Here is a 15,408-nt window from a genome sequence, read left to right as displayed (position 1 = left end):
AGCCCCCAGATTGCTCTCCCGAGATGCCGTGCTCTCCATGTCCAGGGAGGTGGTGAGATCCAGGTGTTGTGGCCACCATGAAAGCATAGACATTTCAAGAGCATCTTGAGAGGAATTAATAATGGCATTGCTCTCTGTCTACTTCCTAGAAGAAAAAAAAAAGGGCATAGTTCTGTTTTTATTAACTCCAATGAGACTGATGGAAAACCTCTGCTTCTGTGAAATTAAGAACAGGAGAGTATCCTCACACTAGCAGATACCTTGTCTAGATGCACAAGCCAAGTCTGAGATGTTTCCTTGGACACGCAGCACCAGTTCTTTCTGCAACAGAGAGCAGCAAGCAAACCTTCAGAAACAGTGGCCTCGATCTTACATACCTGCTTCCCCTGCAGTCCCTCTCCTTCATCTTGGAGGATTCAGGACTGGGTTCCCTTCTGAAGCTTCCTCTTAAAATTGTACCTCTCCAGAGACCTGAGATTGTGAATGACCTGTGTTTGCAACACTAAGTACAGTAAATGCTATTGTATTATCCAACAGTAGCAAATTAAATAATCCCACTCCCGTCACTTTCTAACAGGATAATGCTAAAGGCATTCCTCTGAGATGGAGAATAATAATTTGCTAATTCCCCCCAGTATTTCATGCTTCTCAGTAGTGCAGCTAATTTCCTCTGATTACCTTATTAACATTCACAATAACTTTGCAGTCCCACCCTAATAGCTGTCTGCAGAGGCAGTGACTGTGAAGGTGAGAGCTGACAGTGGCACATTTTTCATCCTTCTCCTCTGCAGCCTGTATTATCCCGGTTTCCACCCGCTGAGGGCTGTCCAGCTGATGCGAGTGGGCAAACTGCAGTACAGTCAAGACATGTTTCCTCGAGCGCTGGAGACCTTGAAGCAGGTCAGTATTGTGAACTGGTTTTTCTCTGTGCCCCTCCCTTGCTTCCCCCGAACCTGCCATGTGTCCCCCCCGCCTTCTGCTCTGACTGTACCTCATTGCTTTTTCCATCAGTGGTGTTTCCCCAGGCTGCAGCTGAGTGTGGTGATGGGTCACTGTTGCTCTGTGTTTCAGGCACTGACTTCCTCCAGTATCAGTCACTGCTAATTACAGTTTGATAGCTCAGAGGTGCCTGGATGACAAATTACTATTAGATCTGAAGAGATAAAAATATCTTAGTGCCTCAAACTCTCCTTCTTACCATAGCAAAGTGAATCTGGGAGCACTGAAATTACAACAGGAGCAGAGCTGCAGTTTCTACCCTCCTTATTCCCTATCAAGGATCTATGATTTCAGATTGGAGAACTTTGCCTTTAATGCTTGTATTTTGTTGTGAGCCACACTCACATCAAGTCATGTTTCTTGATCCCTCCTATTCCTATATCATTCATCATCTTTTTCCTCTTTGATCTGTTTTTGCCACTGGTGCTTTGGTAGTTACATTTCAGCTTTAAGACATCCCTCTTGTACCTGAGCTGACTTTTATATTAATTTCCTCCTACCTCAGGCTCTTATTTGTCCTGCCATTATATTGCTGTTAGTATCATCTTAAATATATTGAAAAATCCCCTTCCATGTGCAACATGTCCTGAGGAAGTAGGCTCTCACTCTCTGCCCATCTTAAGCCCTTAATCGCTGCTAGGGTGTTTTTCTCCCTCCTGGAAGATATGCTGCCTCCAGTTCCCCTCAAAGAGGTCTTATGCTTATTCCCTTTTATTATTGATTGGCCTGTGGTCAGCTTGGCCTGAAGACAGTACATACTCTGTGTGGTTCCCCTCTCATCATTCGGCCCACTTCCAGTGCCTGACACGGCCTTTGTTGACGTTGCTTTTGCTGGGTGCTGCAGAAAGCCAGCTGGCCCAGCTACTTGCTTGTTGCTGCTGGGCAGGAGCGGGTCCCAGTCAGTGTTGGAAAGAGGTGCAGAAGTTGGCTGTATGTCCCCTTTGTCTAATGTCCATATAATATGAAGAGCTAATCTTTTTGGTAAACAGTTAGGGCAACTGTTTGGGATAGAAGGGGCTGGGTGTCTGCGCTGGTGATAGGGGGAGAAGTGGGTTTTACTCCTGGATCCCCTATAAAGTTAGTATCAGTCATGACTCTCCAGGTAACTTAGTATTTTGTACTTACTTTTTCAACCCCTGTATCAATTCGGGTTTAACTTCTGATTAATTATGCAGGCTGAATAACTGATAATTTCCACAAGTTGAAATAATAAATTAGTATTTAATATGATGCCAGTCTTACTAAGTCTTGGTGACTCAAATTTTCACTTCATATATTTAACTTAAATTATGGCCAATTCTGATCATTAAAAGCAGATGGAAGAATAATCAATTCTATTTTCCATGCATTATTTGGAAGTAAGTCATATATCTGTCATGTGCAAGGTAATCTGCTCTGCTATTTCTCCCATAATGTTTATAATTTCCAAACATTCAGACTTTCCTTTTTAGCACGTGAAATGAGACCCCAGTTAGAGGAGCTTCTATTTTCATTGATACTGCCACAATGTATCAACAAGTATTCTTCTAATTGCATTTTTAATATGATACTACATTAATATGAAACTACATTAAATTAAAGCTGAGTGAATTCCCCTAGAGACATCTTAATACTGCTTATCAGTGAAGGTGGAAGTTGTGATGGGGTTTTATATGTTTTTAGTGAAGAAGTTGCCCATTACAAGCCAGATTGCTGCTGTATTACCCTTTGAATACTGAGCAATGCCTAACACAGAAAACGTTTTTCAAGCTGTGATCTCCTCTTTCCCTGAAAAGGAAGAATAAGGTGCTGCTCACCATTCTATGCCATACCTCAGTGCATCTCTAACTGTGGTTGAAAGCCATTAGTGGTCCACAAGGACACTAATGTAAGTGCTCTACAGCTAAGATGCAGAACCATTTATAATTTAATCCTGTTGTGTTTTTGCCTATTTCAGCCTCCCCCTTTCACCCACATTTGCGAGACAGGGAGAGACTGAACTCCCACTCTCTGGAAGCACAGCTGAGCAGAGGAAAAACTTCTTGTCATCCTGTTTCTCATTACATCTTGTAAGCATAGAACACAACATTTCTTTGGATGAGATTAGAAACTGATTCTCTTCATTGCTGTCTACACTGGAACAAATTAGAGCAAGATATAATTCCCAGTTTGTTGTGAGTAAAGGATGTGATTCCTAATATAGCTCAGATAATGTTCTACAGTTATATGAGAACACATTTTGGGCCTTTGAGATTAGATGTGTCAACAGAGCATGCCACATGCTCAGAGCAGAAACTCCATTACCGTCTCTGCTTCATTACTCTTCTTAATACACTCTGACACTGAATAGCACCCTGTTGGAACCCTCATCAGACTGATTTTATTGTGGCATTAAGGAGAAGGATGTGGAAGGTGCAGAGGAATTGAGATCTGAGTGAAATTCACCTCACATATAAATCTCATTTAATCAGGTGCAAACTCAGAGCTGCTGGGGATTGACAGCCTCTCTGCACCAGATGCACAGAGGCTGTCTGTTAAACCCAGCAGATCTTCATAGACAGCTCTGCAGCCGTTAATGCTGTTCTCTGTTCCACCTATCATACACTATCACTATTATATCCACATTACTCCTAGTAAGGCCCTTTAGGTTTTGCTCTCTGCTCTGCATCCCCAAAGAAGGCTTAAATAATGTGGAGGGCTTTATGTTATCCATTAAAAAGAAATGCCCTAAAAGTATATGAGGCCCTGCAGAATCTAATTTGTGAGGTTTTGAAAATAGAAGTGTTGCAGAGAGGCAACACTCTACTTCTGGAATAAAACCCGAAGGCAGCCCTTGGTTTATTGTACAACCAATTTCCAAATTTATATACATCTGTTTATGAAAGATGTAATGGTGGGAGGACAAACAGAATTATAGATCAGGAAAAACTTTGTCAGCAAAAGACCGGAGCTGTCTGACAAACCTAATTTAAATAACCTGGAATAACTGTAAAAAGTGGCAATATCAAAAGTTGCAACGGGCTGCCTTGTGAAGAGAAAAGCTTCTCAACTGGGAAGCAGCACTGCTGCAGAGCTCAGGGCAATTCTTCATCTGTGGAGCTCACGGGAGCCCCTAGCAAGTGTCTAGATTTGTCCTGAGGTGCACTCATAAACGTTTGCTAGGTGTCATGTTACCTTCAGTGCACGTTCAGTCGCTGTAAGCTCACCTGTTTGGTTGCCAATAACCTGTGTGGAGCTAGACTCAGTTTAGAAGGACAGGCAGGCTGCAGTAGGGAAGGCTTGAATTCAAGGAGATGACTTAATTTCTGAGCGTTGCTTCCTCAGAGTGAGCTGATGAGTACTGCAGTGTGTCTTGGATGCTGTTCTGTCCTCTGGGCTGCGGTGGTGGTGACTGCCTGAACGAACCGCTGCCCTTTCCTGAGCAGGGCAGTGGTGCCCAGCCACTGAGCGATGGCTGGTGGGGACGGGGATGGCAGGCAGGAGGATGCACACGCGTGTGACACTTACTGGCCAGTTTCCCCTGCAGACCCTGCACTTGCTGGCACGGTCGCAGGAGCACCTTTGTCCTCCCATGAGGTGATGGGCACGGCCCTGTCTCATGAAGGCCTGCAAAAGGTACAATATCATCTCCCTTTTTGCTGTAATCTCTGGTGTGGAGGCAAAAGGCACAGAAATTGGGGTAAAATCCCTCCCAGGTTTCACAGCAACACTGAAGAAATCCCATTTCTCTAGGTGTTTGCTTCAAATGCCAAATCATTTACCATCTGTGGTTGATAGTAACTGTGACATTTTTTGTTTTCCTATGCCTGCTTTAACAAGTGTCCCCTTCAATCAAGAGATAAAACCACAGATACTCCCTCTGAAATGCAAGCCTTCATTTCATGCCGTTTTGGTGTGTGGCCATTTGCTTTCTGCTTTCTCTGTGATAGAGTGGAGCCATCCTGCATCTGCTTACAGTTCCCTGCAGCTGTGGTGATGGGCATCCCCTCCCATCCCCATGCAAATCAGGCATAAACGACTGTGCTGCATTTCATTTGCATTCATAGAACAACAGCCATATCACTAATCTAATGAGTTTTATATTCTTCAGGGAGACAGTATGTGGTTGATGACATTGTGGCCTGTGTTGCTGTCTTGCGATTACTATAGTTTTTCATAATTAGTTTTGCTCTTTTTGCTGAGAAGAAGACCACACAGACCACAAGACTTTGCTCAGCCTCGACTCTGCTGGTTAGCTGTGCGATTTAGGAGAGCAGGGAAGTGTTTAGAGAGCCTGCATGTTCCTGCTTCTGCCCGGTAAACACTTCCTTGTTTTGGAGGTGAAATTATCCCCAGTTTTGCACCAAACTTTGCAAAACCAGCTTCATAACTTGATGCCAGTTTAAATTGAGGATTACAGAACTCATTGTTATAACTTCCATGCAGCTGGTTTTGGCTAGTACTGCAGTGTGTGAGACAGTACATTGCATAAGAATGATTTTTGTCCCTGAGGAAACAAAAGGATAAAGACTGGGTGCATTTATCTACCATCCTGAGAAAAGAAAGGAAATGGAAAGGAAATGTTGCAGGTGACAGATAAATCAGTAATAGTAGCATTATCCCAAAATTAGGTGTGATATTAAGGTTTTTTTTCCTTTTACTAGAAGCATATCCATATGAACATCTCTGGCTGTGCATCAAGGTGATGCAAGTCCAGGTCCATCACTAAGTGCCTGACCTCTGTCCCATAGGTGGGCTGAAGATCAAGGTCAGCTGCCCCGGGACTCTGACTCAGATGTATCCAGATGCACAGCTCTTAGCATACGTCGTTCACAATAAATCCATCAGCCTTCTTGGCCAGGGCATGCAAAGGCTGTGTACTAAGTGTGCCTGGATCCATGGCCAATTCACCTTACCACTTTGCTCTGGGGCGATCCTGCTCCTTCCTAGTTAGCATGGGTGCAGCTATGTGTTGCTACACTGCAACATGCACAGGATGCCTCCTGCAACTATCCTGGTCTGCACCATCCAGGGGTTCCTACACCATGCAAATATTATTCAATTAGTTATTAAAAAAAACCCAAACCCTCTTGTACTGCTTAATACCTCACACTCCACTATGATGAAATGCTTCTATGATCTATTCTTTGCAACATTTCTCTAGTATGCTAAATTAGGAAAAGCAGAACACTAAGAACAATTTAGGTAATCTTTTCAGGAAGTGTAATTACGACTGTTGCAAACATTTTGCAAAAACATGTCCAGCTTTGTATTTCTGCTAAAATAGAAATATGCAAAAATTAAGGATTCCTGATTTCTTAGGCATTTCTAATGGTGATGAAAACATTTCCATTGTTCTGTTAAAACATTCCATTGTTCTGATAAAACTGAGTATTTTATCCTTTAGTAGTAGGGCATTGTGGGAGCTCAAAACATATTTGACTCTTTTTAGAGCTCCATGCACACTCTGAATTGTTTTGACTGCCATTTCAACTTGTTCTTTCACTCTTTTGCTGCCTCCATCTTTTTTTAAGAATTAGCTAATTTGAAGCAACATAAACTGTGCTGGACTTTCTGTATGCTTGCCACTCTCTAGAATGTGGAAGTAAGCTTTCATTTATTTGACCAAAGAATGTATTTATTTTTATTTTTATTTTTCCAACTTAAATAAGGCCCCTGCCTCAACATTTGTTCCCAAAAAGATCCTTTTCCTGCAGTCCAAAGCTGATTTAGCTGAATTTTGTCAGCTGACTGGACCAGCATTGCCTTGAAACCCAGGCTGCATTTTGTTATTGCCAATTCCTCAGTTTGGAATGAGGAAAAATCTCTGATGTCTTTTCTCCTACCAGTACTTTTCTCCTACCTACTTCTAGCTCTCTTGTTCTTTTTTCAGAAGTGCCAAATCCATTTCCATATGATACTTCTCTTCTTGCAGGAGGAATTTAATAGAGGGAAGAAGCAGAAATATCATATGAAAAGTGATCATCTAAACACAAACTAGGCAAAGAGCAATTCAGACATATGTATGGCAGGGAATCAGCAAGCATAAATTGGCCTAGCAATAGAAAATGACAAACACACAGAGAAAATAATCTCTGGGAAAAGTAGCAAAGACCCATTCCCCCTGCATGCCTTTCATAGTGTAACTATTAATGTACTCATTTGTTTGATGATATGCATAGTTTCTCCTGATACAGTTAAGGCACTTTATTCCATTGGGTAAGCATTAATGCATTTCTATTTACAGGACTTCAAGGCTATTAACATGATGAACTTCACAGTTGTCTTTTAAATAATGTATCAAAACCTTGGGTGCTGTAGTTGACCAATCTTAAAATGGCCTTCATGCCTCAGTGCAAAATATCTTCCTTTACTGTTCCAAACATCCATCTGTGCAACATACTAGTGGGCTTTAACACCTAAGAATAATGTGTCAGTACCTCCTTCTTTGTCAGGGACAAATCATTATGCACTTTGAGATGCTTCACTCTTATTCCTACTATGCCATGCATTCAAGCCCCCACTGCCAACCACTTGAGGAACAGTACTTATGTCCCTACCCTACTGCAAGGACCAACCCCTTTGCATGGTCAGCACAATAACTAACGTGTCCCTTTCTGTTCTCTTCTCAAGGCCTATAATATTATGAAGGTGACCCATGGGACAGATCACAGCCTGATGCAAGCCTTGATGGAGATAAAGGAACAGTGTGAAGCCATCATGAGAATACAGTGAAGATAACATCTAGTCTGGAAAACAAAATATTCAAGGACAAAGGAAATCAAATGCTTTTTATTGCATTAGGAAGCTTCTTGATGATTTTGCTTTCTTTTCATTATGTCCTACTTGCTTTACAAAAATGTTTAGTATTTGTTAGTTTTGCTGTGTGATTGAATTGAGTTGATGTTTGGAGGAATATCAGAAATTTTCAGAGGATTTTTTTTCCTACTAAACAATCTAATTGACGATACCTAATTATCAATTTGCAACAGCTAATTTAATTGATAATAACTATTGGGAAATTCATAAAGAGTCATCATCAGAGTTATGAAGTAATGCAATTCCATTGCTATCAGCAGTCACTTTTTTATACCAGTTTATGCCTGCAATTAAGGATCTCATGTCAGACACATTATAAGCAGAGAGAATATTTTTTTTCTCTTTCCCTTGCCCTTCGGTTTGGTTTCCAAAAGCCTGATCCAGTGCTCTTTGACATTAAATAAGTTTCTTAATGTTCTAAATGAGATTTTCTTCCCTCCAAATATATCGGGGTTCTGCCACTCTTCTTGCATTTCAGATGTTATAATATTGTTATAATATATAAATACTATATATTATATATTATATTGTTATAATATATAAAATGGACTCAACAAAAAATTTAATCAAAAGTCTATCTATGTGGAGTTGAAATGGCTTACTCTGTTTTCTCCCCATTTTGACTGCTACAAGAGTTTCTTACTTCATACCAGTTTTAAAAAGAGAGAGATTTGGACCCGTTAGTTCAGTGGTATGGTCTCTAGACCTTTCTGTGCCTGTGGGGTTTGGATTTCACTTCCCCAGACAGTTAAGTTCTAAGACCTACAGATGACCACTGAATTAGGAGGCCATCCCTGGGGGAGAGAAGGATGTCTTGAAAAGCATGGGTGCCCCATTTTCCCACACTCATCTGCAAGAGAGTTATTCTTTCCAGAGCTGCTGACTTCCATTTTTAACAGAGAAACAAATGTTAACAAAAGGCAAATATTTATGAGGAACACTGAAACCTAAATAATTTAAGGCCTTTGAAAGTATCACTTCAGGTATGTTACTTCTCTCTAACAATTTATTGCTACTACTCCAGCCATGACTATTATTTCATTAATCCATCATTGTTGTTAAGTCAGGCTTTTTTCACACCAGTAACTTGACACCATTAATTATTACAAGATGAGAACACATTTAACAAGAAAATGAACACTCTGGGCATAATTTATAGCCACAGCACATGAACGCCAATGCTGAGGAAGATATCTCCTTTCAAGGTGTTTGAACTTGTTCCAACGTATGGAGCGTTTACTTGCCCGGCAGTAATATGCAAGCAATAACCTATGAAATGCAGTGCATTTCTGGAGTATGTAGAATGGCTTGATGCCAGAGGCCAAGTCATATCAGCCACCCAAGAAGTGCAGTAATCCTCGCAGAAATTCACTGCTTGGTTGGGTCTTCTTGCTATTATGAAAAGGAAATTATGTGGGGGTAAAGGTCAGATTTTTGCATTTATTGGGATTTCTGACAAAGTAATGGCATCATTGATGGGCAATCAGAAAATGTGAGGGGTACCCAATCTTCAAGAGCTATTTTCTGGTTTTAAAGGGGCACATGCATATTAGAATTTATGTGCTTTTGCTTAAAGAGGATGCTTATGTTATCTTACGATTACATACCTGATACTAAGATCTGCAAATGGGAAGAGCTTCAGAATGAAAGGTGATACATTAGTTTATGCAGCATGTAGAGCTAGGCAGCTCTTGTGCATACAGACAAGTTCATACATCTGTGAATGTATGTATAAACTGCAGCACTGTTTAGTGGGGCTTCTGGTACAAGGACACCTCAACTCTCCAACTGCAATAGCAGGGAAAAGTGGGCAGAGTTACCTGATGTCAGATGAGAAAGACCAAATTACATCAAGCTGAAGGATCTACCTATGTTGGTATTTTCTCTCCAGCAGTGCTCTACAGCAGATGTTTAAAGAAAATAGGTAAGACAGTTCAACAACTGTCCAAAAAGGAGAAAGAGCATGCTATGTTGGCTCTGTGTGTCAGGACAGCAAGTGTCCTGCCACACACACAGGGCTGTAGGAAACAGATCTGCAGCCCACTGAGCAATGCAAGAAACCAAACTGGCCCCAGATCGGTCTGTGGCTCGGGTTTCTGGCTCAGAGTCCTGAGGATACTGCAGCATTGCCCTACCCTGGCTGGCCTTCTCCTCTGGGCTGGTCTGTGGAGACTCCTTAGTACAGGGACATAATTCCTGCTTTATATTCATTACTGTTGATGCAAAACTTGCATTTCTTTCAGCTTGGTCAAGGAAAGAGTCAAGTTTTCGGATTGGTTTCAATCATTTACTGAACAGTTTCCCTTGGAGATTCACATGCACTAACACCACCAGCAAGGATGCTAATGCTGCAGGGGAGATTGTTGTAGACAGATTTCTCTTGCCCAGTTCTCCTACTCCAGCCTATTTTCTGCAATGAAAGCTGGCAAGCTGGCTGCTGACTGCAAAGAGGTTTAGCTAAATGTGTCATTTGAAAGTGCCATATCAAGCAAGTGTGCCAGCGAGGAAGGAATGTAAGATAAGCACTCATTTCAAATCAAGTAATCTTACATTTTCTACTCAGACTCAAAGTAGCTGGAACTGTCTTTGCACAGACTTCATGTTTTGGTCTTCACAAATAATATCTGTCAAATTTTTCAGGAGGTATCAGCTTGCTACGATAAAGATGCTAGAGTCAGAAAGAGGCAGACTGCAACGTTACCCGTAATGCTGGCAGGCTTGCTGCTTGCTTCCAGTAGGCCAGAGACTAATTTGGGTTCACCTCAAGTTTTAGGAATGAATTTTGAGTTACTTTTGATTTGTCACTATCCCTTAAGTTAGCCCAGGATCAATAATGTTAGCTTGCACTTAGAACAAGTTGAACTGTGTTATAGTATGTGTTTGGAAGTAAAGCAGTACCAACACACAGGAAAAAAGCATGGGGCATTATACAGTTTTGCTAAGAACAATTGATTCCAGTCGAACAAAACATCTGCTTAAAAAAAAAAAACAAAATAAAAATAATTTAGTTCCCTAAACTGTGCTGTTTCTTTAAGCATGGTTTAATTCTCTGTATTCATATCCCTCAAGTCGTGCTGATCAGATGTTGGAAGTAAGAACTCTCTGGGCAGTGCACTGCGTAACAGAGATGGTAGAAAGTAAAAGAAATACGGTGAGAGAAAAGTGCAGTGAACCAAATTTTTACAGCTTTGACCTCCTTGAGTCTATCAGCCTGTGTGTGGCATCTACCATGCATGGGTTTATGCCAACAAAACTTGCCACTACTCAAGTATTTTGTCACAGTTGAGGAAAAAGAGGCCATAGATAAGTGACTCAACATGTTCATGCAGTAGCAGAACTGTAAACAGCCCTGGAGCAATGCCTGGTATCAGGAGGATGTGGGTCAGTGCCTTCTCCCACAGAAAAAAGTGTTAGTGTGAGCAGCAAACTCAGTGATGGTGTTGCAGAGAAACTCCTCACCAAACAAAATAGAAGCTACAGAAACTACTAATTACAGGAGAGAAATACTTGGCCAGCCTAGTTTTTGGGGAAGAGCAACAAACCGCTGGTTGCCATGTTAATTTACAAACACTAATCATGTCCCACATGCACATGTCCAGACTGGTGTCAGAGCTGTAGCTATGTGCAATGTCTCAGTTTCAGTCCTGCCATCTCTAATTGTGGGTTGCTTGTGGTGGAATGGCATCACCATGTTTTCTTGTTGTAATTGCAGGTATTTCCTGAGAGCTCCTCCACAACTGAGTTGCCACACGTGGGCAGAGTGCTGTGAGCTGCCCCTGCTTAAGCTGTGTCTCCTCCGCATAGACAAAGCTCCGGTCTCCACCCATGGCACTTCAGCAAAATCTAAGAACAGTCAAATACTCCCAAGCAAATGCTTTTGGGTATTTCAGACCAAAGCCATGTTAGAGTTCATCTTTTTCTCTTCTTCTTCTTTTTAAATGGCTATTTTCTCTTTCCTTTTAATGTACGTTTTCCATACAAAAGTCCTTTTCTTTAAAATTTCTGATTTACAAAGTTAATCAGCCTGAAAATACATTTGAAATGGCTGTTTTGTAAAATGATCCCTAGAAGAACATCTAAGAGTGCATCTTATCTGAAAGTCTACTATTCTTGCCATTTGGCACGGTGGTTTCTGTTTATCCCCACAATAGTGATATGTAAACCATGCCCATTAGTATTTCATGGGGAAAGTTCAACGTTTTTATTTGCTTTGCACATGGACAAATCAATTCTAATTCCATCATTCTTTAGTCTTTTTGTAGGTTTTAATAAGGGCCTTAGAGATTCCTTCCTGCCCCCTCAAAAAGAGTAACTCAGGCTTAGTAATTAGGCTTCATGCAGTCACTGCTCACACAGAGGAACTTAACAAGTTTTTTATAGTACCCAGGAGACTAAATAACCTTATTTTAAATATATCTCTATACAGCTACAGAGACAGGCATGCATAGAAACACACAAACACACAAGCTTTTCAGTAGTCTCGGATGCTTCAGCTCCTCGTTAAACAAATTCTCATGGTTACAGGCTCACAGCAAGAAAGCAGGGCTGAAGCGTGCTTCCAGAGTCCCTTTTAATTCCAAAGATGCCTAAATCTGCACAAAGCCCAAACTCTTCTGATTTCCTTGCCCCCAGGACAGGAGGAAGGGGATAAGCACACAGCCTCTTCTTTGCTTACAGTTCCCCTCCATCTCTTGGGCTTGGGCAGGCAGCATTTGCTGGTCTCCTTACCTGGAACTAAGGACCCTGCTCCTCCATCTCTGTTTCAGCTAAGGGCTAGTCTAATGCGGCTGATGAGCCTGGAGGAAAGAGCTGTTTTCTTCCTCTGTCGAATTCTGCAGCTCTGTTTCTGGTCCCCAGAGGCTCCAAATAGGAAGGTGGCAATTTTACATAGCTCTTGGAGGAGAACTGTGCTTTAAATCACAGGTGATTCCTCTTGACAATTCCACTTGACTTTCAGAGCAGGAGCCAGAAGATGGTAATAGAGAAGGGTGTCTGATGAGAAAATTAGCAAAGCTGCACTTTTCCCTTCTCCCAGGCCCTGTGCTCTGCTCTGTGTTGTGCTTGCCTGTTTACTTTTAATGAAGTTCCTTTTAATGAAGCCCTTTTAGTGTTGCCTTCCTGTTGTAGTAGGTGCCAGGTGTGGTGCTGAGCATCCTGTGATGAAACAGGTAGAGAAGAGGTCTGGCCTGATGCTCCTTGTGCTGTTCCTTGCCAAGCTGGGGACACCAAAGTGATGTGTTGCGAAGTCACAGAGCTGCCATCCCTCCAACTGGCAGCAGCGCGTGCAGGAGCCCACAGTGAAGGACGAAAAGGCTCTTGCAGTCTCTGGAGAGCCACAGGCATCACATTGCTGCAGGGAGGAACTGGTCTCCATACCTAGCATTATGGAGACCAATACAGCTGAGGGATAGCCAGTGCTCTCTATTGGAGTAGCAGAGATGATGAGGACTCCATGAAAGGGAGCAGTCACTGCTGGGGGTTTGCTTCTGCTTCTCCTGGACAGCCCTGCTCTCCTATTTGGATGCAAGGGCCCCTGTTGTATCTCAGTCTCCTTTTCAAAGTCACATCAGATTCTGGGAAGAACAGCTTCAGTGAGGTACTGGCAGTGTCTGGATTTCTGTTCTCTTCAGTGCCATTATCTTGTACCCAGCTTATACCCTGTATAGGACTGTGATCAAAGTACCATTACTGCAGAGTGATGGTCCCCCATCATACTAACAGGAGTACTGGATAAGGGCGATGCTCTGCCACAAGCTGGGAATGTTAATTTCTGAACATCTGTGGCTGAACACACCAGTACATAACGGTACATCAGTGTAATGAGGGAATTCAAAGACTTTTTTTTTTTTCACCCTTACTAAATGTTTCCTCTGGGGAATTGGAATTGTTACATAATTTGTGAAAAACAGACAAAAATCTGATTTTGTATTTTCTGCAAAGGTCAAAGGACAGCTGATCCCAAGTCTGGGATGCTTTATGCCTGGCAGACAGGAAGATGGATAAAAATCCTTGAGATGGGCACTGTCCAAGTTCATTTCATCACAGCCCCAAAGGTCTTCATGCAATCCATGAATATGATTGTGATACACCCAAGCCACAAAGTTATTCGTTTTACTATCCATATCTAAAGCCTTGGCAAAACATATCCTTCCAAGGTCATGATGAAGCTCATCAACAGACCAACATCATCTCTGTTGTAGAACAGCCCTTCAAAATCTGGCATGTCTTCTGCGGCACCAGTGTCCCTGGAGCTGCAGGCTCTGTGGCTTTCTGAACCCTAACCCTGATATGAATCATAGAATGGTTTGGGTTGGAAAGGACCTTAAAGATCATCTATTTCCAAACCCCCTGGTCCACTAGACCAGGTTGCTCAAAGCCCTATCCAACCTGGCCTTGAACACTGCCAGGGATGTGACATCCACAACTTCTCTGGGCAACCTGTTCCAGTGTCTCACCACCCTCATAGTAAAGAATTCTTTCCTGATGTCTAATTGATTCTCCCCTCTTTCAGTTTAAAGCCATTCCTCCTTGTCCTGTCACTACATGCCCTTGTAAAAAGTCCCTCTCCAGATTTCTTGTAGGCCCCTTTTAGTACTGGAAAACTGTTTCAAGGTCTCCCCAGAGCCTTCTGTTCCTCAAGCTGAACAAGCCCAACTCTCTCAGTCTGTCTTCACAGGAGAGGTGCTCCAGCCCTCTGATAATCTTTGTGGCCCTCCTCTGGACTCACTCCAAAAAGTTCACGTCCTTATTGCCTTGGGGGCCCCAGGGCTGAACACAGGACTGCAGGTGGGGTCTCACAAAGGCAGAGTAGAGGAGGAGAATCACCTCCCTTGACCTGATGGCCATGCTCCTTTTGATGCAGCCCAGGATATTCTCGGCTTTCTGGGCTGCGAGCACACACTAGGTGATGTTGAGTTTTTCATCTATCAATACTCCCAAGTCCTTTTCAGGGCTGCTCTCAACCCAGTCTCCGCCCAGCCTGTAGTTGTGGTTGGGATTGCCCTGGCTTGCAGGACCTTGTACTTGATCTTGTTGAACTTCATGAGATTGACTTCATGAGAGGTTCATGTCTCACCTCACAAGTGTGTCAAGGTCCCTCTGGATGGCACCCCTTCCCTCCAGTGCATCAACTGAACCACACAGCTTGGGGTTGTTGGCAAACTTGCTGAGGGTGCACTCAATCCCACTGTCCATGTCACCAACAAAGATGTTGAGCAGGATAGGTCCCAGTATCAACCCTTGAGGAACACTACTCATCACTTGGACATTGAGCCTCTGACTACGTCGCTGCGAGTGTGACCATTCAGCCAATTCCTTATCCACTGAGTGGTCCATCCATCAAATCCATGCATCTCCAGTTTACAGACAAGGATGTCGTGCAGGACAATGTGAAATGCCTTGCAGAAGTCTGGGTAGATAATGTCAGTTGCTCTTCCCTTATCCACCAATGTGGTGGCCCCGTCACTGAAAACCACCAATTTATCAGGCCTGATTTGCCCTTAGTAAAGGGCATATTGGTTGTCACCAATCACAACCTTATTTTCCATGTGCCTTAGCATATTTTCCAGGAGGATCTGCTCCATGATCTTGCCGGTCACTGAGGTGGGACTGACTGGCCTGTAGTTCCCTGGG

The 15,408-nt window shown here is 42.6% G+C and overlaps 1 protein-coding gene across 7 annotated transcripts in view; it reads left to right on the top strand.

The window, feature by feature from the left end:
- Positions 1-8,201, top strand: part of SMYD3 (SET and MYND domain containing 3) — a 393,064-nt gene extending 384,863 nt beyond the window's left edge. For 6 of the 7 annotated variants that reach the window (XM_030499582.1, XM_030499581.1, XM_032920194.1 and 3 more), the window contains 2 exons: positions 792-900; positions 7,591-8,201. In XM_030499582.1, the coding sequence (XP_030355442.1) occupies positions 792-900; positions 7,591-7,692 (211 nt within the window). In that variant the 3' untranslated portion in view covers positions 7,693-8,201. The remainder of the gene's footprint in view (positions 1-791; positions 901-7,590) is intronic. The other variant, XM_030499583.1, reaches the window with a different exon arrangement.
- Positions 8,202-15,408: the final 7,207 nt, after the last annotated feature.

This window comes from Strigops habroptila, chromosome 10 (genome assembly GCF_004027225.2).
Source record: "Strigops habroptila isolate Jane chromosome 10, bStrHab1.2.pri, whole genome shotgun sequence".
Taxonomy (NCBI): Eukaryota; Metazoa; Chordata; class Aves; order Psittaciformes; family Psittacidae; genus Strigops; species Strigops habroptila.
This window is presented reverse-complemented; position numbering and strand designations above follow the sequence as displayed.